The sequence below is a fragment of the Cetorhinus maximus genome, chromosome 7 (genome assembly GCF_964194155.1).
Source record: "Cetorhinus maximus chromosome 7, sCetMax3.hap1.1, whole genome shotgun sequence".
In the NCBI taxonomy this organism is placed as follows: Eukaryota; Metazoa; Chordata; class Chondrichthyes; order Lamniformes; family Cetorhinidae; genus Cetorhinus; species Cetorhinus maximus.
Window position 1 is genome coordinate 82,233,733 of NC_135885.1, and position 25,308 is coordinate 82,259,040.

The 25,308-nt window shown below is 41.3% G+C and overlaps 1 protein-coding gene across 2 annotated transcripts; it reads right to left on the reverse strand.

Moving 5' to 3' along the window:
• vstm5 (V-set and transmembrane domain containing 5) lies at positions 1–23,574 on the reverse strand. 2 transcript variants are annotated; one of them, XM_078544881.1, is made up of 4 exons: positions 23,413–23,574; positions 8,156–8,482; positions 6,275–6,418; positions 1–738 (listed from the first exon to the last, which is right to left on the reverse strand). In XM_078544881.1, exons 1-4 carry the CDS (start codon positions 23,489–23,491, stop codon positions 707–709), a joined length of 582 nt encoding a protein of 193 aa, XP_078401007.1. In that variant the 5' UTR covers positions 23,492–23,574; the 3' UTR covers positions 1–706. The 2 variants fall into 2 exon arrangements, with proteins under 2 accessions (XP_078401007.1, XP_078401008.1); XM_078544882.1 differs by lacking the exon at positions 23,413–23,574 and adding an exon at positions 10,891–10,922.
• Positions 23,575–25,308: the final 1,734 nt, after the last annotated feature.

Below are 25,308 nucleotides of genomic sequence, written 5' to 3' on the forward strand. Positions count from 1 at the left end.
GAAAATGATTGAAAATATAATTTTTATTAATATACACAGCCTGAATACAATAATTAGTAAAATTTTATAGTGCATATTAATAACGGCCTACAGTCTCCTAAAATAATGTGCATTAAAATATCCACTATTTTTGTGTTACTTCCTCAGTTAACTGTTTAACCATTGTGGTACTGCAAGCATGTGAAGTACTTGTTTTCTTAAATTCTAGATTTTAGCATGCGTTCACCAAATAGGTTGAAAAATCAACATTTTAAAGAATTTTGCAATATGAATTTAAACAAACAGGTCAAGAGAGAATACATTCATTAAAATTTATTTAAACATGTATTGCTTTAATTTTCTAAATTTGTTTTGTACAAAAATATGCTTTTGGTGTTGTACAATCCACAATGCAAAGTAAGCACTGTATGTATGAACTGCATTGTTCAGGATGCATCCAAAGTATACAGACATGAGATTAGTTGCAAGAATGAATATGTCACAAAAAACTGCTGAGACCATTTAATTAATTTGCATACTGGTTTTTTCCTCTTGTCATATAAGCTATAATGTTTGCTTCAAGTAATAAATATTACATATGTATATTAAATATGTCCTTTTCACCCATTAAAGTTTCTTAGTGTTAATTTTTCCTTCAAGTTCCTTGTATTTTCAGATTGTCCCACAGTCTTGCTCGAACAGACAAGCTGGAATGTGTCATGCAACATTAAAGTGGTGATAGTTCCATATCTGTAGAAGCTTAGTTATGAGAAAAAAACACATAAATTATATTCAATAAAGGAAAACTGTTAGCTTTGAATGTACATCTGCATGACAAAGAAATAGCTTTTGATGCTACAAATATTACCAAGAACTTCAAAGTTGTGTGTTTCTGAGCGTTTTATAAGTCAAGCAGCATTGCTATCAGGTGTGGTTTCTGTTCATATCATAATGTTGGTTTTCAGTGAGATATGAAAGACCTCATTGCTAAGCATCCCTTGTTTGTTGATACTGTACCTTAATATCTTCCAATTAAAGAGATGGCGGGATAGAAATTTTGTCTTGGATGGTACTACAAAATGGGCAGCCGATCATACCTGAAACATTAACTCTGCTTCTCTCTCTCTACAGGTTTTGTCAGATCTGATGAGTATTTCCAGCATTTTCTATTTTTTTTTCAGATTTACAGCATCCAAAGTATTTTGCTTTTGAATTTCTAACCCATTGTATTCAACTAAATTGGCACCTAATCTGAAATGTTATAATTTAATGTTTACTTATGTGTCTGAGTCAGCATTTATTACAGTGCTTTGCACATAACTGTTCATACAAGTGAGCCTGAGGACAACATTTAGTGTAAAACTCCCCCTCATGACATAATTTGACCAGCTGTCCATATTCTTAATGCCACTAAACAAGACTTTACGGTATGTTAGAATGCATGGTTCTTTATGAACTATTGCTTTCAAACAACTATTTACAAGCAGCTTTAAGAGATAGAACAAAATAACAGTAACTGAGACACTGGGGAGAATTGTCTGCATGTGAGGCAGGCTGGTCGGGAGTGGTGCGTAGCCGATTGCCGCCCGTGATCGGCTGCGCACCGCCATTTTACAAGGGCAGGCCAATTAAGGCCCGCCCAGCGTAATGCACGGTTAGTAGTGCTCAGCACTACCTGTGCGGGCAGGGGGAGGAGGGAGGGTCAGGGCCTGCGCTCTTTCGCGCATGCGTGTGAAAGAGCGCAGAAATCTCCCTGAGGCATGGATCTGCCTCAGGGAGATTAAGTACATAATAGAAGCTCATAAATAATGAAGTTAAAAATTATTTGGACATGTCTCCGCATGTGACAGTGTCACATGAGCTTCGACATGTTTATGAATTGTGCAAAAATGATTTATTTATTTAATAAAACCTTCAGGAAATCTCATCCCGCCCGTGGATGAGGTTTCCTGAAAAACGCGAAGGCCGCTTGGGCTCTTCTCCTGCCCGCCAACCTTAAGGTTGGATGGGCAGCATTGTTAATTATCTAAATTATTCCCCTAATGGCCTTAATAGGCCTTTGACAGTTCGGCGGGCGCACAGCCACCTTCGGCGCATGCCCGCTGAACGAAAGATTTAAATGACGCGAAATGACGTTAGGATGCACGCCCAACATCTCGCGTCATTTTGCGTGTCGGTGTGTCGGGCCCGCCCCCTCATGCAAATGTCAAAATTCTGGCCACTGGGAAGTGTATAAATGTCTCAGATTTAGAATTATTGAACAATTTGGTAGAATCTGCTTTTAAGTAGATGAATTGATTCAAAAATCAATGATGCTAATGGAGGCATATTTTGGTGTTTGGTAGCATGCTTAGACGATGAATACTGTTTCAGAGCTATGTAATGCCTCAAAATAGCAGAAGCAGCAATAGGTGATGTTGACATGTCATAGTGTATACCTGTTGTTGAATGACTTAACTTGGGTAAAGCTACAAAGAAATAAATAGAAATCCTAAAAGTAAACGCCATGTTTTTTAATTGAAGAAAAAAATATTTTCGTGACTCATTGAGAAAGAAAGAAATGGGGTCACACACACAATCGCTGATACTCATCCATTATGCATCTGAACCGATGTTGTAGCTTCACCATATATAAAATAAGACTGCAACAACAACTTGCATTTTTATAGCACCTTCAATGTGGTAAATGTCCCAAAGCACTTTGCAGGAGCGTTTTAAACAAACTTTGACACTGAGCCGCATAAGATATTAGGGCATATGACCAAAAACTTGGTCAGGAAGTAGATTTTAAGGGGTGCCTTAAAGGAGGATAAAGAGGTAAAGAGGCAGAGAAGTTAAGGAAGGGAATTCAGAGCTTTGGGCATAGATGGCTAAAGGCATGGCCGCAATGGTGGAGTGATTAAAATTGGGCATGCACACAATGTTAGAATTGGAGAAGTGCAGAAATCATGCAGAGTTGTAGAGCAGTAGGGAGTTACATGAATAAACCATGAAGAAGCTATGGAGGCATTTGAAAACAAATTGAGAATTTTAAAATTGAATCATTGCTGGATTGGAATTCAATGTAGGTCAGGAAGCACAGGAAAATTGGTGAACAGGTTTGTGCAAATTAGAATATAAGCAATGGAATTTTGGCTGAGCTGAAGTTTAAAGAGGGTGCAAGGTGAAAGGCTGGCAAGTAGAACTTCGGAATAGCCAAGTCTAGGTGTCCCAGGCATGAATAAGGATTTGAGCAGCAGATGAGCTGAGGAAAGGGTGGAGTTAGGCAATGCAACAGAGGTGGAAGAGGTTGGTTTTGATTACAGAGAGTATATGAGATGGGAAGCTCAGTCCTGGGTTAAATAGGAGGCTAAGATTGCGAATGATGTGGTTCAGTCTCCATAGCAAGGCACAGGCATGGAGTTGATTGCTAGGTAATGGAGTTCATAGAGGAACAGAAGAAAATAGCAACAGAATTCCAAATATTTAGTTGGAGGGAATTTCTGCTCATCCAGGAGAGATAAGCAGTCTAACAAATCAAAGGCTATGGAGTGATCAAGAGAGGTCATAGTGAGGAAGAGCTAGGTTAAATCAACATGCATGTTGAACCTGCTGGTTCAGATGATGCCACCAAGGGAGCAACACATAGATAGTAAATAGGAAGCACCAAGGGTATGTCCTAGGGGGATTCCAGATGAAATGATGTAGGAGTGGGAAGAGAAGCCATTGCAAATGATTCTGTGACTACAACTGGATTGAAAAAAAAAGAAACTTGGTTCGGGCATTCCCACCCAAGTGGACATTGGAGGGGAGGTGTTGAAGGAGAATGATGTAGTCAATCATGTTAAAAGCTGCAGATAGGTCAAGAAGGATGAAGAGAGACATTTTACCAGTCACAGTCACATAGCCTCATTTATACGTTGATTAGTGCCATTTCAGTGGTGAGGCAAAACCATATTGGAAAGATTCAAACATGGAGTAGTGGGGAAAATGGTCACAGATTTGGGAGGTGACAGCATGTTCAATAATTTTGGAGATGAAAGAGAGGTGGATCTTTGCTCAAGGAGTTTGTAGGTTGGAGAATTGATGCAGTGCTGTAGGCTTGTTTCTGACCCATACTCCATTTGAGTTCCCTTCTATGAAAATAAGAATTTACCCTCCAATTTTCCATTCTGGACATGTTGGGAGCAGATTTTCAACCACCAGCCACCTGTTTCTTACTGTCCCAATGCTGCCCTAGGTCTGCCTGATACAATTTTTAGGCAGATCCATAAATGGATGAGGTGCTTTATATTCAGATATGCTATGCATAAGGCCACATAGTACAAAACACAAAATTGTTCAACATAAAAGAGATATCTTCAGCAGAAGGCAAAAGAGTATGGACAAGCTGACTATCAATATCTTTTGGAGATATAATCATGGGAATTGTTATTTGGAAAACTACTCATCATGGGTGATAACCAAGTTGAAGGAGAAAAGTATTCCTCTTATTCATATAATTATGATTGTGTACTGTGTTTCTGTGTGTCAGCAGGCATATGAGACATCATGGCCAGGATTTTCCAGTCATTGGGTGGGCTCGGCAGCAGCGGCCGTGGGTGGACATGGAGCCGACCACCGCCCGCGATTGGCTCCACACCGCGATTTCACGCGGACGGGCCAATTAAGGCCCGCCCTGTGTCGATCGTGAGTGGAGCGCTACCTGTGTGGGTGGGGTGAAGAGGGAGAGTCAGGTCCAGCCCTCTTTTGCCCATGCACGCGAAAGAGCGCTTCAATCTCCCTGAGGCACGGAGCAGCCTCAGGGAGATTGAAGTACTTTTTAAAAAAAAGGACATTAAAAATTTAATGAAGCATGTCCCCTCATGTGATTGTATCACATGAGATGGGACTTTTTTTTTATATTCAAAATAAAAGTTTTTATTTAATTAGTATTAGCTTTAGGAAACCTCATCCTGCTCGTGGGTGAGATGTCCTAAAAAGCATAAAGACCGCTTGGCATTTTCACCTGCCTACCAACCGTAAGGTTGGATGGGCAACGTAAAATTCAACTTAATTACCTAGTTAATGGCCTTAATAGGCCTTTCAATCATCGGCAGGCATGCAACCTACTCTGGTGCGTGCCTGCCAAGTGAAATATTGCACAAGTTTGCGATGACATTGGGAAGCACGCCCGATGTCATCGCGCGTCATTTTATGTTCCAATGTGTTGGGCACATGCCCACATGCCGAATGTAAAATTCTGCCCCACGTTAAATTAGGTCTTCTTGCAAAATCTTCCATTTACTATTTGTCCACTAAAACATGCCTAATTATGTGTATTGACTTATCACATGGGTCTGAATTTTCAGCTTGGTGGGGGGCATGATTGGCGAGCTCAGGAGCAGTCAGGAAACAGACCGCCTGACCATGATTTCATGCTGGCTGGTCAATTAACGGCCAGCCAGCGTGAAGCACGCGCTGAAATGCTCAGCGCTGCTGGGATGGGAGCAGGAGGAGGGCGGGCACTGATGTTTCCACGGGCGGGGGCCCAGGTGCTCTGAAGAAGAGTCATACAGACTCGAAACATTAACTCTGTCTTTCTCTCCACAGATGCTGTCAGACCTGTTGAGTTTTTCCAGCATTTTTTGTTTTTGTTTCATGTCTCCAGTATTGCATGCTCTGAGCCTATAGCAAAAGAATTAAATGCTATCTTATCATCAGGTTTAACATTATTGACTGTGCGGTGCTAATGTTGCTCCATTTTTGGATGAAGCAACGCAGTTTTCCATGACTTCCTTGGTGAGAAATAACATTCCTATGCATTAATCATTAGCATGGTTGAGCTGGACACACTGCCTGGTGGTCCTGCTCCTACATATGAGCTGTTCTTGACCCTTCTCTGCTGCTCCTTCAGCATATTCAATATAGCAAGAGTCGATGACACAGGTCTGTGCTTTGAAATAGCTAAGTGATGTTTTACATTATCTCCCTCTCTGTTCCAGGCTGGAATTCTACCAATTTGTGTGCTACTTTAGTGTCACCTCTATAGCCAGCATCATTAACATGAGCTGGGCTGACAGGCAAGCATGAACAACTCTGTTCATTTGCTGTTAATTAGTCCTCAAAAAGTGATAGAAAGCCACTAACCACTTTAAGTTGGCTCAGTCCCAGGAATTTTAGGAACATGGACAGAAGTGCACTGGTGCAATCTATTTATTACAAATTAATATAAATTTAGAAGATATGGTATTTGTAGCCCCGGGCAAAAAGTTATGCAGTGTACAAAATAATAATTTCCATGTTTCGCAAACCATATTTGCCACAATGAGATTACCATTTACTCTTTGTGCTCTCCCCTTCATTTTGCACAGTTGCATAATTTGATTGCAGATCCATAGGAAGAACATCAGGACAATAGATACAGCCATAAGAACTGTAGTGACAACAGCTACAAAATGCAAATCCTTATAAACTGGTTCTGTAGAAATACAAATGTTAAAATAAATGAAAACTCGGTCAGGATAAATCTTTAAACCATGGATATTATATTGTCAGTGGTATTATTTTATAATTAGATTTCTGATTTTGATCTGATTTTTTATAAGAAAATGCAATACAATATTCATGTTGTTGCAGTTATAAGTTATGAGGAAACATACAGTCAGCAACAATTCATTAACGAACTCTATCTGCATCTATACAATCACAGAAGCTAAGTGCAAAAAGAGGGAAAACAAAATAAATAGAGATGATTTTAGATTACATAGTAGCACTATCATACTGCTGTCGATTGGTAGGTTAGGTAATTTCCCTCGCAATTTCCCACATAGATTTTCTAATCTCATACTACACTAAAATCTGCTTAGTTATTGAGGGAGGTGTTGAGTAGTTGCATTGTTCCCTCTGAAATACAGGGTGAAAACCAGATTTTCTTATACCTCCTCATCAGTTTTTAACCCATTCAGTATTTCAACTACATCCTCTTTCGCTATGATATTGGCAGCATTTTCTGCCTTGGTAAAGCTAGATGTAAAGTATTCATTTGCTACCTCAGCCATGCCCTTTGCCTCCATGTGTATATCGTCTTTTTGGTCACCAATTGGCCTCAACCATCCTCTTACTACCCTTTTACTATTTATTTGCTTTTAGAAGACTTTTGGATTCCTTTTATTTTAGCTGCTAATGTCTTCTCATACTCTCTCTCTTGTTTCCTTTTTCACTTCCACTATGAACTTTCTATATTCAGCCAGGTTCTCACTTGTACTATCAACCTGACATCTATTGTATGCCCCATTTTCTGCTTCATCTCACTCTCTATCTTTTGCATCATCCAGGAAGCTTTGGCTTTGACTGTCCCCCTTTCCCCCTTTTGGGAATGTACCTTGACTGTACCTAAACTATCTCTTCTTTAAAGGCGGCAAATTGTTCAATTACGGTTTTGCCTGCCAATCTATGATTCTAATTTACCCAGGACAGATTCGTCCTCAATCCACCATCTCCAATTAAGTCTTTTTACTCTAGATTGCTTCTTGACCTTTTACATGGCTAACTTAAACCTTATATACTATGATCATTGTTCCCTAAATGTTCCCCTGCTGACACTTGACCCACTTGACCCCTATTATTCACCAAAACCATATCCAGCAATACCTCCTTCTTCTTTCAGCCAGAAACATGCCGATCAAGAAAATTCTCCTGAGCACATTTCAGAAATTCTTTGCCTTCTATGACTTTTACGGCTTATGACAGGCCGAAAGCTTCCTTGTGAGACCTGGAGGAGCTGTTCCTGGTCCATAAGGGAACTTGAGAATATAACTAAAACCTATCTTTTGCTTGTTTTGAGGCCAGGATTGGGTTTCCGGTGGGTTTTGCATGACAGGGGAGCTGTCATTGTCCTCACCCAATGCTCAGTCAGTCTTGAGGTTAAGATAGCAGACTGGGTCCTGATGACATCATCAGACCTGATTTGCATATTTAAGACAAGGCACCACTTCCTTCTTACAGGGTCCTGCTCACCTGTTCAAAGAGCAGGTTAATGTGGCTCATGGGGAGGAAGGGAACAGGATTGGTCTAAGTAATCTACTCCTGTTATTTTAACTACCCCTGTACCTGGTTTTGGCCACTGTTCCTGTTTCAGACAAGAGGATAATCATAAAATGCAACCAGATTATACAGAAGGAAAAGAACAAGAAGTGAATTATTAATTGTAACTTACCATTTATATTCAATACAATAACACCATCTTTGCTGCTTCCTGCTTTATCTGTCACTGTAACTACATAGCAACCAGCATCGTATAGCTGAACGTTTGAAAGTTGGATGGACCCATTTCTGTATTTCTGAACTCGATCTTCATAGCTCTCTGAAATGTTTTGATAATTGCCTGGTTCCCAGGTGATAATGTTTTTCATTCCCCACGCTGACAGCTGTTTCCATCTAATAGTAGGCACTCCATTGCATCTGTATTCCACTGATAGAGTGGCACTTTCATTCACTGTAGCACTGACAATGTGATGAGGTATTAGTATCATAACTCCATTAGCTGCAAAATGACAGAATCAGATGTGTTCGTTACATTTATAAATATGCTTCTACTCTGTGCCTTTCAAAATACTTGAGCGCCTTAAGTTATATAACGAGGCAGGAAATTTAAAAGTGATTGTAAAATTGCTTAGTTTTTTATTCTTTCATAGGACTTGGGTGTTGCTGGCAGGGCCAGCATTTGTTCCCCATCCCTAATTGCCCTTGAACTGAATGGCTTGCTAGGCCATTTCAGAGGGCAATTAAGAGTGAATCACATTGCTCTGGGTCTAGAGTTGACAGACCAGGTAAGGACAGCAGATTTCCTTCCCTAAAGGACATTAGTGAAACAGATGGATTTTTGTGACAATTGATGATAGTTTCATAATCACCATTACCGAGACTAGCTTTATATTCCAGATTTATTAATTAAATTTAAATTCCACCAGCCGCCATTTGAATCCATACCCTGTGAGCCTTAGCCTGGGTCTCTAGATTACTAGTACAGTGGCAATATCACTTTATCACCAACGCGCCCTAATTATTGGTGCCATACAATCAGTACAAAGGGAAGGGTAGGTCCTGGGTTCTCAGTCTGAGTCATACTGGTGGTCAGGTGCTGAGTACATTTCTCTGCAGTTGGACAGAGGGAATTGTCATACCCTAGTAAGTACCTTGATTAAAGTTCTGAGTTAAAAATACAAATCTGTCAATTGTAGTTTTCGGCCTGTAATAAATATCTCCTTTTGCACAACCTGGAGCTTAGAGCCAAAATTGTGCCCAATGCCTTTTTTGCCAATGTCAACTTACACTCAAGCTGACCTGATTAGAATACACTTGATCATAAAATTCACCTAAATCTGTGTATTTGTGAAGTGAGGTTCAAAGGTAATTGGAGTAAAACCAATGGGGCCTCAATATTCTAGGGTGAAACATTGCTATGACATCTGTGGCAACCTGTCAGCAGCCCGTGGCCTAAAGACATGGTGGCAGTGACAGCCACTGTCAGTGCTGCCCATCCCTGATTTGCAGCTTGCGATGTGACTGCAGTTGGTAACATCACATGCTGACAGCCTGCTTAGTGAAACACCAAGAGCATTGGTCTGGGCCTCTGCATTACTTGTCCAGTGACATTTCCACTATGCCACCATCTTCCCCCATCTCTTGTTGCTCCTGCACCTTCACTTCCAGTCCCAAGGGCAGCTTTACCAGACCACCCATGAATGCAATGAAACGATTTATAAGGCACTCAAAAGCAGTGCGACCTTATCAAAATCTACTTTTTGGCAATCAGAATTCAGTTTGCAGTTTGGTGAAAGGCCAAAAAACACCTGGCTGTTAACCAGTAGCCCAAAATAACAAACCAGCAATGAACACGTAGGTATTGTGTCTTCATTTTAACTGGTGCAGCTAAAGGTTATTTGCTGGCTGTTAGGGTAATGAGTTTCTGGGCAACTTTATCATGGATGAATCAACGTTGGAGTACAACAATATCAGAATAGGCTCCTCCAACAAGCACAGGACTCAAACTTAAATATATTTTCCAGTGTTTTTATTGGGAACCTAGGGAGCAGCCAGATTAAATATGCCATTTCCAGCTCATAAAAAAGCTCACACTTGTTTGATGTCTTATTGCACACTTATGTGTATGTTGAAGGCCCAAAAGAATGGGTGCGCAGAGTCAGATTTCTAGGACAAGGCCTCTTTTCACAAAATCAAATCTTATTCATTGTCTCAAGAGTTGAAATGAACTTTATTTATTGCGCTCATATTTGCTGTAAATTTGCATGATACTAATGCAATGATTTTTTATTTATCCTAGATAGGTTATTTAAATAGATCCTGTATATTATCAAAGAATGACAATGTAAATAAAAGGTAACATTCTAAAGCATTTGCCTAAAGTCTTGTGTTAAATATTGGATAAGTGTGAAAGGGATTGTTACTGTGCAATGCTGTGCAATGTTAGGATAGGTGAGTCAGCAAGATTAGTTAGATTTTTAAAGTAATGGCCAAATTAACATTTTTCACCACAGCATTTACATAAAGGGTTCAACAAAATTGCTATGGATGAAGATGAAATGATTCTATTACCTTTTCCTGAGCAACTTTCTGAACATACTAGACAAGAACATAATTTCTCCTTGTCCTTTACAGTGTTAACTTTAGGAATAATAAGTTAAGTTTAAAGTGGATGATAAATTTCTTTTTATATTGATTTTATCTTAGAGTAGTTGTGGTATCTTACAAGCAACCTGGAGCTCTATGGAAACCATTGTTATCATCTCAGTCAAGACTAGAGCAAATTTTTAAAAATAAAAATACAAAATCCCAGTTATTTATTGAAAAAATGAAGACACGAAGTTCCATGGTTTAAAACAAAAGTTTTTTTTTACTATACAAGAGTCAAACAAAGCAAACATTAATTACCTTCTTAGGTAACTCCCTATAGTCTAATACCCAGAATCAATGCAAGTTAAATGAATTAACAGGAAAATTGTAGTCGATTGTAATCTATATAGGACACATTAAATGGCAGATACAACTAAGATCGATGTTATGAATTGGCTTGCAGTCCATTCAGCACATATGTAAGCAATGTTAGTCACAAAGTCCTTCAAAACACTGCCTTCCTCATGAAGAATTTCAGCTCTCCTTCTTCTAGGATTTTAGCCAGATCCCCTGCCGACAGCAGCACACAACCAACCCTAGTTCCATGGGTATGGTCTTCACCACAATATGGCACATGTATGTAGAATGTCCTCAACTCTGCTCACGACGGTCTGGAAGGTGTAGATCCACCAATGTTATCTTCAAGTAACAGAAACTGCTGCAGCAAATGTATATTTGCCTATTTTTGGCTTATGGGTCTGGCCTCTGTCTCCTTCAGCTTGCCTGTACTGCTCTGGGATCATCATCTATTGAGCTCTGATGGCTCTGTGTCCATTTATATGCTTTCAACCATTTCCAGACTCTCCTGAAGTTTTTGGTTTCCCTTTTCAGTTTCCCTTTTAAATTAGAGTCTGTCTCAAAAAACAAACAAACTCTGGAACCATGGATTCCATCACACCACCCTGTTGGCACCGAGTGACTGCTAGCGTGGGTAGAATTGAATAGTTATGGGTAGGGCAGTGGAATGAGCAGCTCTGCTGTTAAATTTTCAGTTTTCACAAAAGATCTATAACAATAGTAACTAAAGCATTAAACTGTAAATAGCTAAGATTATTAATTTAACTTGGCTTTTCTACTCTCAGCAGGGCATGCAGAGTGGCTTTGGAGTGGGTGGGTGTAAGGTGTGTTGGCACCTTGTTTATTTTTGTTTATATTTTCACTGGCCTCATACATATTCATTTGGCTGTTAATTTTTACAATCAGTGTTCATAGTTACATGTTTCTGACCAGTATTGACAGAATGCCACTGAGCAGATTCGATATTCTGTTATGGAATTCACTATCAGCAGTCAGACAATGCACTGCTTTAGAAGTGTAGATATCCTGCCACTAATGTTACCTCAGGAGAAGGGCCAACCCAGGGTTAATTTTTTGCAGATACATTATTTTCCAAATAAATTATTATTTTCCAAATGCTAAGAGGATTAAGTAGTTTACACTGCAAGTAATCTCGTCCTCATTTAAGAGAATTTCTAGTGAAGTATGATTTTTCAGTGGCATATTCCAAGCCACTGTTCACCTCATTACAACATTATCAAGGTGACCCAATGAATACCTTACAACTTTGAGAAAGGAGATTAGCAAGTGGCTTCAGGAAGATTGTAGGTTCATTAAGAAGATGCTACTGTGTCTTGTCAATAAGCACAGCAGCACTACATGTGTTTACAAGGAATTATTTTAAATCATTGATAGCTGATGGAATAAATGTAATCCTCATGCTGCAGTATGTACTACAAAACAATACAAAAACAATATATTAATTAGTATTAGTTGAGACATGCTGTATTTTTTACAATAATTTCTGTTGAATATTTCTTCCTGTTCTTTAGCTTCCTGTGGAGGAAAGACCAGTGTTGTTACTTGAATTGTTACGCCCACTAAAGTGATTTGGAACTAAATAAGCTTGTGTCTCATGTTACTCAAATCTGTATGTCTGATTGACTTTCATGTTGAGTCAGGGTGGAAATGATGTCAGAAAACTACCACTTGTTATTTGGCGCCCTTGCTTATTTAAAAAAAAAATAAACCATGCTGTCAGTTTGGGACATTTGCCTCCTACAGAAGGATCATGAAACTTGCAAAACATACTAAGAAATCATAAGACTTTCTTCATTCTTTTGTATATAATAGTTACTGAAATAAGGGGCAGAATTTTGCCGTTGGCGAGCAGGGGGCGGGGCCCGCTCGGGCGGAACCCCCGACGTCATCCCGCCCCATTTAAATTTTCAGGAATGCCAGGGTGCAGCAAAATCAGCTGCGGGCCCGCCGACCTGTCAATGGCCAATTGAGGCCATTGACAGGATCTTTTAAACAATTAAAGGACCTGCCCGTCCAACATTTATGTTGGCGGGTAGGCCAGGAACCCTGGTGGCAAATAAAGAAAACATGAAACCTCATCCAGTGGCAGGATGAGGTTTCATGCAGGGTTTAGTTAATCTGTAAATTATGAACATTGTCGCATGAGGGGGGACATGTTAGGGAATTTTTTTTTTCTATTTTTAATATTTTTCAAAGTGTAAGCGATCTCCCTGAGGCTGCACTTTGCCTCAGGGAGATGTGCGCTCTTTCGTGTGCATGCGCGAAAGAGCGCACTCTCACTTTTGGGGAATCCCCCGCCCGCACAAGAAGCGCATAGCGCTTCCCACCGGACGTCAGGCTGGGCGGGCCTTGATTGGCCCGCCCGCGTAAAATGGCAGTGAGGCCTGCTTCACTGGTGGGGATCGGCTCCCCGCCCGCCGGAGATTGGGTCGGGCCTGCCTGCCCAACAGGCAGAAAATTCTGCCCCAGGAATTACAAAAAGTCAGCACAGAACTTCTGTGCTAGCTACACAGAGCTGCACATATAAACAGTGAAATTTGGCTTTGTAGCGCCTGGCTTTTCAGCGCTACAAGTGGTGTTTTGCATCCTCACTTGAGCCCTTTACAGCAGAACTCGTGTGCGACTTCTCCCTCCTGTGAGCTTTCACCTACGCTAACCTTGTCCCCTGCGCTGGCTGCAGGCAACCTGTACCTAATGTCCCAGCATGTGCAGATCCTGCCTCTAGGCTACTCTGTGAGCAGTGTCAGTATCTGAGCTGATGGCTGCGAGAGTGAGTGTGGTATCTTCTTGCCTTTTCACCACTGGCCAGGTTGCAGCCCTTGGATATTTGAAAGGAGAAATGCACACGGGCACTTGGTGAGGGGAGGGGGGAAATAGTAAGAAGTGTGCACTTACACCATCTGCAGCTTGTAAATCAGAAGCGATCGTGGGATGATGGGGAAGTGGGATTTGAAAAGGAGGATTAGGGAGGAATGCATAGTCATGTTTGATGGTTTCATCTCCACTGTTGGTCACAGCCTCAGCCAGGGCAGCTCCAACAATGCCAGTTAGCTCCTGCTGCCTCAGGTTGTGTGTCAACTTGTCCTACAAGAGGGAGGGAAGTGATTGTGGTGTGATACATTTATGTGATGTGATTGTCATGGTTGAAAAGCTGGCAGGGTATGCAAGCTGTGAACCATGGGTTTGAGGCTTCTGCCACTGGTAAGAATGTGAAGCTATGAATATTATGTATGAGTTGTGATTGATAGCGATTGTCAGTAGGTGAGTGATGTGGATGTGGTGCATTGAGCAGTATGTGAGGCCAGTGGTGCAGTTAATGGGATATGGCATTTGAAGATATGTTCATTGGCCTTGATCACTTGTATAAGGTGATTGAACTACTTGCTAGATGCCTGGCATTGACCACCATGGCTATGTGGTCAAATTGCCTTCACAAAATTTGTCTGGAGGGCTTCCTGGCTACCTGTGGATAGGTTTACGCCTTCCCCCTCTGCATCTTCACAGAATCTTAATGGCACAGAAGGAGGTTATTTGGCCCATCATGCCTGCACCAGCTCTCCAAATGAGCATTATGAGCTAGTGCTATTGCCCTGCCTTTTCCCCATACCCTTGCACATTATTTCTATGCAAATAATCATCTAATGCCCTTTTGAATGCCTCCACAACACTTCCAGGCAGTGCATTCCAGACCCCAACCACTCACTGTGTGAAAAAGTTTTTTCTCACGTCACACTTGCTTCTTTTGCAAATCACTTTAAATCTGTGCTCTTTTGTTCTTGATCCTGTTATGAGTGGGAACAGCTTCTCCCTATCTACTCTGTCCAGCCCCCTCATGATTTTGAACATCTCTATCAAATCTCCTCTCAGCCTTCTCTCTAAGGAGAACAGTCCCAACCTTTCCAATCTATCCTTGTAGCTGAAGTTTCTCATCCCTGGAACCATCCTTGTAAATCTTTTCTGCATTCTCTCCACTGTGTTCACATCCTTCTGCATTGAAGCCTTCAGTGCAGTGTTGGAAAATCTTGGAACCCACTCATCGTCATGTTGTGCCCTCCTTCTGACTTTCCCAGGTCGGAATCAGTTGTAGAATGACATCCAACACCTGCTCCAGACGCAGTGCAACCACTCAACAGCGTGATTAGCCCTGACTCCAAGCTATAATCATTTAAATTAGCAAGCAGCTGGAAGTTTGCGGGTTGTGTTGATCATAAACAACAAGTGCCAGAACACATTGCAATTCCTGTGCCTGTTTACTGGCCCCATCCAATTTCACAGCAAAGAGCAAGACAATGGAAGATAAATTAAAGGCAACGCAGATGTGGTTTCTGAGAAGCATGATAAAGACTAATTCAACAATACACAACTAGTGAGGAAGTTTTGAAGAAAGCAGGCACACAGAAGAAATTTTAAAAACGATCACAAAGAGCAACTACGATTCCTTGGACACATACTTCGGAGAGAGAAACTAGAACGTTTGGTAGTGACTGGTAAAATTGAGGGCAGCAGAGCCAGAAGGAGACAAAGGTGAAAATACACTGACAGCTTAAGAAGCAGAACAGATACAGGATTTGAGAGCAACACCAAGGTGTTGGCTGTTATTAAAGTCCATGAAAGTTGGGGAGCCGTAATCACCGATGTTGAAAAACATGACACCCAAAGAAGAAGATGAAGTAGTGTGTCAGGAAACTTTGCCCCTAAACTCTCTTTAAATAATAAGATTTTTTTAACATTTTGAAAATATTAGGAAGATACATTTCTTTTAAATTAAGACTGAGGGATATATTTTAATGCTGTTTGGAAAATAATGTGATAGGTTTTGAACCAAATTGTTGCTTAAAAGACAATAAATACATTTATTAGATTCCAACTTGTATGCTTTCTAGGATTAAAGAGACATTCTTTAATTATGGTTTAAATGATTAAATCAAATAAACACATTTTAATTTAAGAATCATTACAAACCTTTGCATATTAATCTGATGGTTCAATAAATGTCACAAGAAAGAAAATAAATCAGGGCAGGATTTTGCCCTTGGCGGGGGTGCTTGGTGGGGGTGGTCAGGAAGCCAACTGCCAACCGCCGCCCACGATCGGTACCGCACCGCGATTTTACGTGGGCGGGTCAATTAAGGCCCGCCCAGTGTGGAACGCGAGTGGCAGCGCTGCCTGTGTGGTCAGGGAGAGGAGGGCAAGCTGACCTCGCACGAACTTTGTGCATGCGCACGAAAGAGCACTGAATAATCTCCCTGTGGCACGGAACTGCCTCAGGGAGATGAAGCGCTGTTTAAAATAACTTAATGAACAAAATAAAAATGTCATAAAACATGTCCCCTCGTGTGACTCTGTCACATGAGCAGGGACATGTTTTTAATTCAAGTGTAAAATTTTTATTTTATTTTTATTTGCTTTAGGAAATATCATCTCACCCGTGGCAAAGTGCAAAGGCTGCTTGGCGCTATTGCCTGCCCGCCAACCATAAGGTTGGACAGGTAGCGTAAATTTGAATTTAATTGCCTTTTTAATGGCCTTAATAGGCCTCTTAATTGTCAGTGGGCGTGCTGTTGACTGCGCCAAACAAAACATTGCGGGACTGCGTGATGATGTCAGGACACTTGCCCAGCATCATCACGTATCACTTTACATTCGGCTGGGTCGGACGCGCGCCTGCCTCCGAGCTCAATATTCTGCCCCAGAATTTTATAGTGCATTAATCTTTCACCTCTGGAACCTGAGTTGAATCCAGCTCAGACTGGTGAATTGATATTTCCTCTGTCCATTGGCTATAACAGACCATTGGAAAATTAGTTTAGCTGGTCTTAAAGAACAGCTTTTGTGGGAAGGGGAAATATCGGGGAGTTCTGGAGCTCTTCTGAGGTTGACCATGTTGAAATGGAAGAGAAACTAAAGAGCTAATCATAGAACACCAATAATGCTTGGAACAATTGTTGAACAGAAATCAAACATTTGAAGAATGGAAACTTCCAAAACGTTTGCTTCTGCTACTTACCAAAATTCCAAAATTTCAAGAAGTTTCAACCTTTGTTTCGTTGGCTGCTTAATCTTCATTTTTTTTGTTTTTATTGGCTTAGCTGCTGTACCCAAAGACCCTGTGTTTACTTCCTAGCAACAACAAATCTACTTTTGAGAATTGCAACTTGTTTTAAAATGACTATTCAAGGATGCAATTCTTGATGTTCATTTGATCAGGTTTGTTATCAGCTACCAAATATCCACTGCTGGAACAGGTTTAAAAGTATTGGAGAGCAGGTCACATCATTTGCCTCATAAAAATTGGGGCTGATTTATTAGGAAATGGTGAGGATATCAGTTTTGTGGCAACTTATGCAGCACCTTTTAACCACAGTGTTATGAAGCTATTAATGTGTATTAATATTTTGGAAAATATTTTTCTTCTAAAATAGAGGTTTAGTCTGTGGGTGTATCTTAATTGAATTAAAGCCAGCTATTCTGGGTGCTTTGCTGTGTACTAGTTTTGATATGTAAGAGAGATAGATTGTATTTGCATTTTTTGGATAGACCATTCAAGAAGTGGGGTGAAAACTGACACAACAGCTATCTAGCAGCCACTAAACAATATGTTTACATTACTAATAAAATTGGTAATATGAAAGGGGTTTTATTGTTAGAAGAGTCAGGTGATACAATGAGAATTTACATTCAATGGGCAGTGGTAGGTGTAACTTCTGCAGCTTTTGTGTGCAGGTCAGAGGCAATGTGAGATCAAAAGGCAGTTGTAAGCCTCCAACTGTCTCCACAGGAACCAAAGTGCATTGATCATAACAATTGGGGGCTCTTGCCGGGATAAATTATATTTCTAATTCCTTGATTGATTTGGAATTGGTGAATCTTAAATTTTACGAGTGCATGAGGCACTTTGAATTCAGGAGTTGGTGAGTTATTTTAGAAGTGGTGAGACTGTAAGATGGCTTTGGCAATTGCTAAGACTTGTCTAGGGGTGGAAGAGATAACTCTGATTGGATTGGAGAAAATAACCAAAAGTAAGCTAACAGAGTTGGCAGATAAGTTAAAATTGGGGTTACCTGTGGTGGCTAGGAAATCAGATATAGTTAAAAATGCACAGCATCTACAGTTGGAAGTGAAACCTGACACTAGTGAGTCACAGCTGGAGGTAGTGAGACTTCAGTTACAAATGAAGAGTTTGAAGCAAAGGGCAGAGAAATGGCTTTTAAAAGGGAATCAGAAATTGTGAAGATAGAGAAGGAGGAAAGAGAAAAAGAGAGAGAGAAGAATTCCAACTGCAAATGTTGGCAGTTAGAAAAGACTTGCCAGTAAGTGAGAAAGGATTTATCTCTAGAGTAGAACACAGTGGGGATATGTTTAAATTTGTACAACCTCTTCCAAAGTTTGAGGGAAAAGATATTGAAGCATTCTTTATTTCATTTGAGAAGCTAGCTAAACAGGTGAAGTGGCCACAGGAAAACTGGACATTTTTATTACAGTCCAAGTTGTTAGGTAGGGCACTTAAGGTATATGCTTCACTTTCAGAAGAAATGTTGATGAATTATGATGTGGTGAAAAAAGTTACTTTGAGTGCATATGAGTTGGTTCCTGAAGCATACAGGCAGAAATTTAGGAGTATGAGAAAACAGCCTAGGCAAAGTTATATTGAGTTTGAGAGAGTAAAACCAAGTAATTTTGACCGGTGGATACGGGCGTTAAAAATAGAAACAACCTATGCAGCTCTTAGGGAAGTCATTCTTTTGGAAGAATTTAAAGATTCAATCCCTTTGGTAGTGAGAACTCATGTGGAGGAACAGAGGATTGATTCTGTAAGACAAGCAGCAGAGATAGCTGATGATTATGAGTTAGTTCATAGAGATAAACCTTTTTTTTATCACACTTTCAAATTGGAAATTGATAAATAGTGGGAAGGTTAAAAGAAGGCAGGTAGTCAGGGAAGAGAAGGAGTAGCTAGAATATCCCAGGAAGTTTTTTCTCAGAATAAAAAGGAAGATGCTGAAAGTAGAAGTGACATTTGAAAATTGAGGTGTTTTCATTGTAATAAAGTGGGGCACACTAAGTCAGTGTGTTGGAGATTGCAGAAAAAAGCTGTAGGAATTGTTGGGGTACAGAAACGCTCTGGAAGTAAAAGTGCTGTGGGTTCTGAGGTTCAGGCACAAGATAAACCAATGGTTGGTGTACAGGTGAAACAAGGAGAATCAGTGTAGGGTAAATAAGTGGGAGTGTGTTCACAGTTTACTCAAGAGAATTCTGGGGAGCAGGTTGCAGAAATTTTTAAAGACTTTGTATGTGATGGGAAAGTCTTTCCATGTATACAGCAGTTTTTTGTGTGCAGGTCAAAGGCAATGTGAGATCAAAAGGCAGTTGTAAGCCTCCAAATGTCTCCACAGGAACCAAAGTGAAAAGAACCTCATTTTGAAATCATAAGGTGAAAGCACTTTGCCTGGTGGTTGGTTAAGTCTATGGGTTGCTGTTGCCTTAATGGAGATAATGATTTATGATCATTACATAAAAGTTATGATTGTAGTAATTTGTAGCCATGTGTATATGTATTTTAACCTGTGTAAATTAATAAAATGTTTCATTTAGTTTAATGTAAAACCTTGAGAACTAGTGGTCTGATTCCTGAATTTAGAGTCGTATCTCAAACATAACACTTAAAATTATAGGTTATGACAGTTGTTTAAAGTTTCCCTCTGAGATTTTTAACTAACTCAGCTTCATCGACTTCATCGATCATAACAAACAGTATAAAGTGCTTTCACAAAATACGTGAAAATTCCATGACCACAATCAATTTAACATCAATGAACTGTTCTTTAATTTCCCAAATGCTGCGTATGATCTCTGCTATGCATTTAACCCACACACATTAAATGAACCTTAGAAGCTAGTTGCATTTTGGGCTTTCAGAAAGACATTTCTCAAAGCTTCACTGTTGCAAACATTAATTGTAAACAGTGGTATACCATTCAGTGTGTATTGGGCATCAACAATCTGACACATCAACTACCTTAGCTTCTGACAAAAGGCCATCAACCTGAATTATTGGCTGGGATCTTACTGGCCTCCTGGAGATGGCCTGGGAATGGGAAGATTGGTAAAATGGCAGCAGAAGTTTTGGGAGGGAAACCTGATGCCATCCAATCACCACTGGCTTTTCCCAAAGCCAGCAGCCATTTTATCAATGTCAGAATTCCCCCTCACCTGTTCTTGCTTTGGGAAACTGCCAGCGACTTCCAAGTGACTTCCCAGGGAGATTCCTTCCTGGAAGCTCCATGTCCCACAGAGGGACCCCTCCTTCCATGGCCCAATGGACACCCCTTGTGCCACTGACACTGTTGCTGGAGGGTTCACCTCTCCAATCATCAGGGCCTGTCTGCTTGGCCATGGCATTTCCAGGAGTCAGTTTTGGGACCCTTGCTTTTCCTGATATATATAAATGATCTGGATCTTGGTGCGCAGGGGATAATTTCAAAGTTTGTGGATAACACAAAACTTGGGAGAATTGTAAACTGTGAGGAGGACAGTGTCGAACTTCATAAGAACATTGACACATTGGTGGAGTGGGCAGATGAAGTTCAATATGGAGAAGTGTGAGGTGATGCACTTTAGTTCAAAGAATGTGGAGAGACAGTGTGAAATAAACTATTCTATTCTAAAGGGGGTGCAGGAGCAGAGAGACCTGTGTGTATATGTACATAAGTCATTAAAGGTGGTAGGACAGGCAGAGAGATCTGCTTCTAAAGCATACAGTATTCTAGGCTTCATTAATAGGGGCATAGAGAACAAGAGCAGGGAGGTTATGATGAACTTATACAAGATACCGGTTAGAACTCAGCTGGAGGATTGTGTACAGTTCTGGGCACCGCACTATAGGAATGATGTGAATGCATTGGAGAGAATGCAGAAGAGGTTTACGAGAATGGTTCCAGGGATGTGCCACTTCAGTTATGAGGAAAGATTGGAGAATTTGGGCCTGTTTTCCTTGTAGAGGAGAAGGCTAAGAGGAGACTTGGTTGAAGTTTTCAAAACCATGAGGAGTCGACAGAGTAGATGGGGAGAAAATGTTCCTGTTCGTAAATGGATCGAGAGCCAGGGTGTCCTGCTGTTTGAAAGTGTTTTGCAAAAGAAGCAAATGTGAGGTGAGAAACACTTTTTCACACAGCGAGTAGTTAGGGTTTGGAATGCACTGCCTGGAAGTGGTGGAGGCAGATTCAACTGAGGCATTCAAGAGGCCATTGGATGTTTATTTAAATAGAAACAATGTGTAGCGTTACAGGGGAAAGACAGGAGATTGGCATTGTTAAAATGCTCAGACGCCAGTGCAGATACGGGTGGGCCGAATGGCCTCCTACATCGTAACAATTCTGTGATTCTGTGAAAAACTTCCTTACCCGCCCTTTGGGGGCTGCTCAACATGGAGCCATCCTCTCCTTCTCCTTGCAATCTCAGCAGCAGCCTCCGCTATAGGCGAGACTGCCAAGGCTGCTCAGCTGCCTGCCCGCTGAAAGGAAGGCCACCATCCTCAATTAGACAGTGGTCCTGGCAGTGGCCTCTTAATTGGCCACTGCAGGTTAAGTCCCCTCCGTGGTCCTGCTGTTCACATCCGTGGGCTTAGGACCGGCATTTGGTCACAGCAGTGGGCTCATGGCTGCCACAGTCAAATTCTGACCATTAATTAACTCTCTTTCATTCTCCACAGATCCTAGCTGACCTGCTGAGGATGTCTAGCATTTTCTGTTGTTATTTCAGAATCCCAGAATCTGCAATACTTTGCTTTTGTGTTGGTTTAGCCAGCTATCATTTAATCTGGCTACACCACATCAAACTCAACCCTCCTCTGTCAAAGCTGCCCACTAAACTGGGTTAATCTTGGAGTGTAAAGATAACCCCTGACTTCCCCACTTCCAACCATCTCCTTAAACTCCTCCTGTCTGCCCCTTCCACCTTCACTTATAACAAATTTGTGAAATTTGAGGTTTCTTTATCCCCATGAGTTTCTGTACAGATCCGTTCTGATTCTCCTTGTTTTCTTTGCTCATTAAAACAAATCTCCCTAGCTCACACATCCTTTCTCAACTGCAGACAACCCAACTTCCCTTCCTGCCTCCTCATGCTGGCTAACACGTAGTTCCCTTCTTCCTTAACTGAAGTTTTCCACCCACGGTGGTTGACAAGGCCCTCAACCGTGTCCTGCCCATCTCCCGCGCATCCACCCTCACACCTTCCTCTCCCTCCCAGAACCATGATAGGGTCCCCCTTGTCCTCACTTATCACCCCACCAGCCTCCGCATTCAAAGGATCATCCTCCGCCATTTCCGCCAACTCCAGCATGATGCCACCACCAAACACATCTTCCCTTCACCCCCCATTCCCTCCGGAACACCCTGGTCCACTCCTCCATCACCCCCTACAGCTCAACCCCCTCCCACGGCACCTTCCCATGCAATTGCAGAAGGTGCAACACCTGCCCCTTCACTTCCCCTCTCCTCACCGTCCAAGGGCCCAAACACTCCTTTCAAGTGAAGCAGCATTTCACTCGCACTTCCCTCAATTTAGTCTACTGCATTCATTGCTCCCAATGCGGTTTCCTCTACATTGTAGAGACCAAACGCAGACTGGGTGACCGCTTTGCAGAACACCTTTGGTCTGTCCGCAAGCATGACCCAGACCTCCCTGTCGCTTGCCATTTCAACACTCCACCCTGCTCTCATGCTCACATGTCTGTCCTTGGCCTGCTGCATTGTTCCAGTGAAGCTCAACGCAAACTGGAGGAACACCTCATCTTCCGACTAGGCACTTTATAGCCTTCCGGACTGAATATTGAGTTCAACAATTTTAGATCACGAACTCTCTCCTCCATCCCCACCCCCTTTCCGATCCTTTTTTTCCAATAATTTATATAGATTTTTCTTTTCCCACCTATTTCCATTATTTTTAAATGTATTTCCATCCATTGTTTTATCTCTACCTTTTAGCCTTTTTCGATTCCTTCCCCCCACCCCACCCCCACTAGGGCTATCTGTACCTTGCTCATCCTGCTTTCTACCTTAATTAGCACATTCCTTAGATAATATCACCACCTTCAACACCTCTTTGACCTTTTGTCTGTGACATCTTTTCGTTATCTCCACCTATCACTGGCCCTCTATCCAGCTCTACTTGTCCCACCCCACCTTAAACCAGCTTATATTTCACCTCTCTTCTATTTTTACTTAGTTCTGTCGAAGGGTCATTCGGACTCGAAACGTTAACTATGTTCCTCTCCGCAGATGCTGCCAGACCTGCTGAGTTTTTCCAGGTATTTTTGTTTTTGTTTTGGATTTCCAGCATCCGCAGTTTTTTGCTTTTATATTAACGTAGTTCCCTTTCTTCAGGCTCTGTCTCTCCTGTTCTAATTAAGGATAAAGCATCTTTGTTCACAACCAGAAGTATAAATGAAATCTAGTTACTTACTTGATAAATACAATCCTGTTAAACACAAGATTAAAAGAAGACTCTTGTTATTCCAGCTTCTAGTCCTCATCAGAAACATTCAACCATTCTTTAGGAGATGGATTATTACAGCACACGTGTACTTTCCGTCTATGTTTCTCTGAAGCCTGTTTTAATGGACTTTGTACTTCAAGTGCACTGGACAAACTGGTTTGCTTTTCATTTGCATATGAGTTGGCACCTGGCCTGATACAAGAAATGTGTCAAGATTTTCGAGGAGGTGTTTGTGAATCCTTCTCCCAATGTGTACATATTGAGAAATGTAGTGTTTAAATTAGAGATTTCAGTGTATCTGTATGACTTTGCAGTTTGTAATTGGGATAGTTTATATTCAGTTGTAGCAGTTTTGCTGCAATCCTTTTTCATTCCTTCCTTATTTCTTAAACTTTAAGGCCCCTGTTATTTCAAGGCTTCATGTCTATTAAAGCTTCAGGTCCCTAAGAGAACCCGATGGTAAATTTAAGGATGGTAAATGCTGGCTGAGTTAAAATAAGGAACACAATGTACAGCACATGGGAAGCCTAGGTAAATATATCTATTTTAATGGCAGCTTTAATTACTACAGATTTATCGCCTTCATAAAGAAAACTTTGCTAAAACTTTTTTTTAATTTGGAAAGGGAGAGAAACTGTAGAGTGGCATTTTTGCCACTGGCCCAGGTCTTCCGAGGAGTGACAATTATCATCAGGTTGCTGCTCTGCTCGAACCATTCCCCCACCTTGAGGCTTCTCCACATTTCTTGCTGCGTCTTCCAAGCTCGGTTTAGCAGAAATACGGAGATCTCCATCAGATCGCAGCAGAGTCAGGGGAAGTCAGGACCTGCTCCCTTCTTACGGCTCTAACTGCCACATGGTAAGTTTCAATGTCCAGTCTGAATGTTAGTGAATGGCTGAATGAGTGAGTGGATGAATGAGTGAATGGGTAGGATGAGTAGGTGGGTGAGGCAAGTGGGTAAGTCGGTAGGGTGGGTGAGATGGGAGGTCGATAGGGTGGCAGGTGAATGAGGCGGTAGGTGGGTAGGTGGTTAAGTGGGTAGATAGTTCGGGGGTAGTCGGGTTGGGAGCTAGTCACATTAGATCAGGAGAGTAGCTGGGTCGTGGGCGTAGTCAGGTTGGGTTGAAGGTGGTGGGGTTAGGTTGGGTTGGGGTGGGTGTTAGTCAGGAGGTCAGGGGTAGTCAGGGGGTTCGGGGGGGAGGGGCGGGGGGGTGGTGATTGGGGATCTGTTGTGTAGTTACCATAGAGTTAGACTAGATTTTAATCTGTCCAACATTTCCTGGGTAAGTCCTTTAGAACTGTCCGAAATCTCCAACTCTAACTCAGAGTTGGAGACATTCACAGAGGGCCCCAGGGAGCAGGAGAATTGACAATCGGAAATTGAAAATTCCTGGGCAATTCCTACACAGGCCTGGGTGTCAGGATTTCCATAGTGTCCTGACCGCGCACCTTGGGTTGTGTGGCTGGTCTCCAATGATATGGAGACCGGAAGATCAGGGCCATTATTACATCACTGTCCGCTGATACAATTTACACAATCACATTTACACAAAAATAGAATGCCAAATTATTTTTCCTATAAAGATATTTACCCTTTAGAGGAATCCAGTATCGCAACACATTTCTATAATAGCATGCTATAATTCTGGTTGTGTATTCTTGTCAAAGTAGTATGTGTAGATGATTTACATTCCTTGACTTGCGTTCTAACATTTTAATGTATTATGTCTAAATATTTCCCCCAGGGACACTAAACTCTTGCAATTCCTACTTTTCTTTTTGTTCACTGAAACCTGTGCTAAAGGCTTATAAACTCCTCAGTATTAGATAATCTGTACAAAGCAGTAGTTGCACTTTCCATCT

Coding starts and splice junctions, on each gene's coding strand:
- vstm5 (XM_078544881.1), bottom strand. CDS start 23,491: ATGTTTCTGATGAGGACTAGAAGCTGGAATAACAAGAGTCTTCTTTTA. Junction 8,483..23,412: donor AACAGGATTGTATTTATCAA/GTAAGTAACTAG, acceptor GTCATTTTGCAG/CTAATGGAGTTATGATACTA. Junction 6,419..8,155: donor TATTGTATTGAATATAAATG/GTAAGTTACAAT, acceptor GTATTTCTACAG/AACCAGTTTATAAGGATTTG.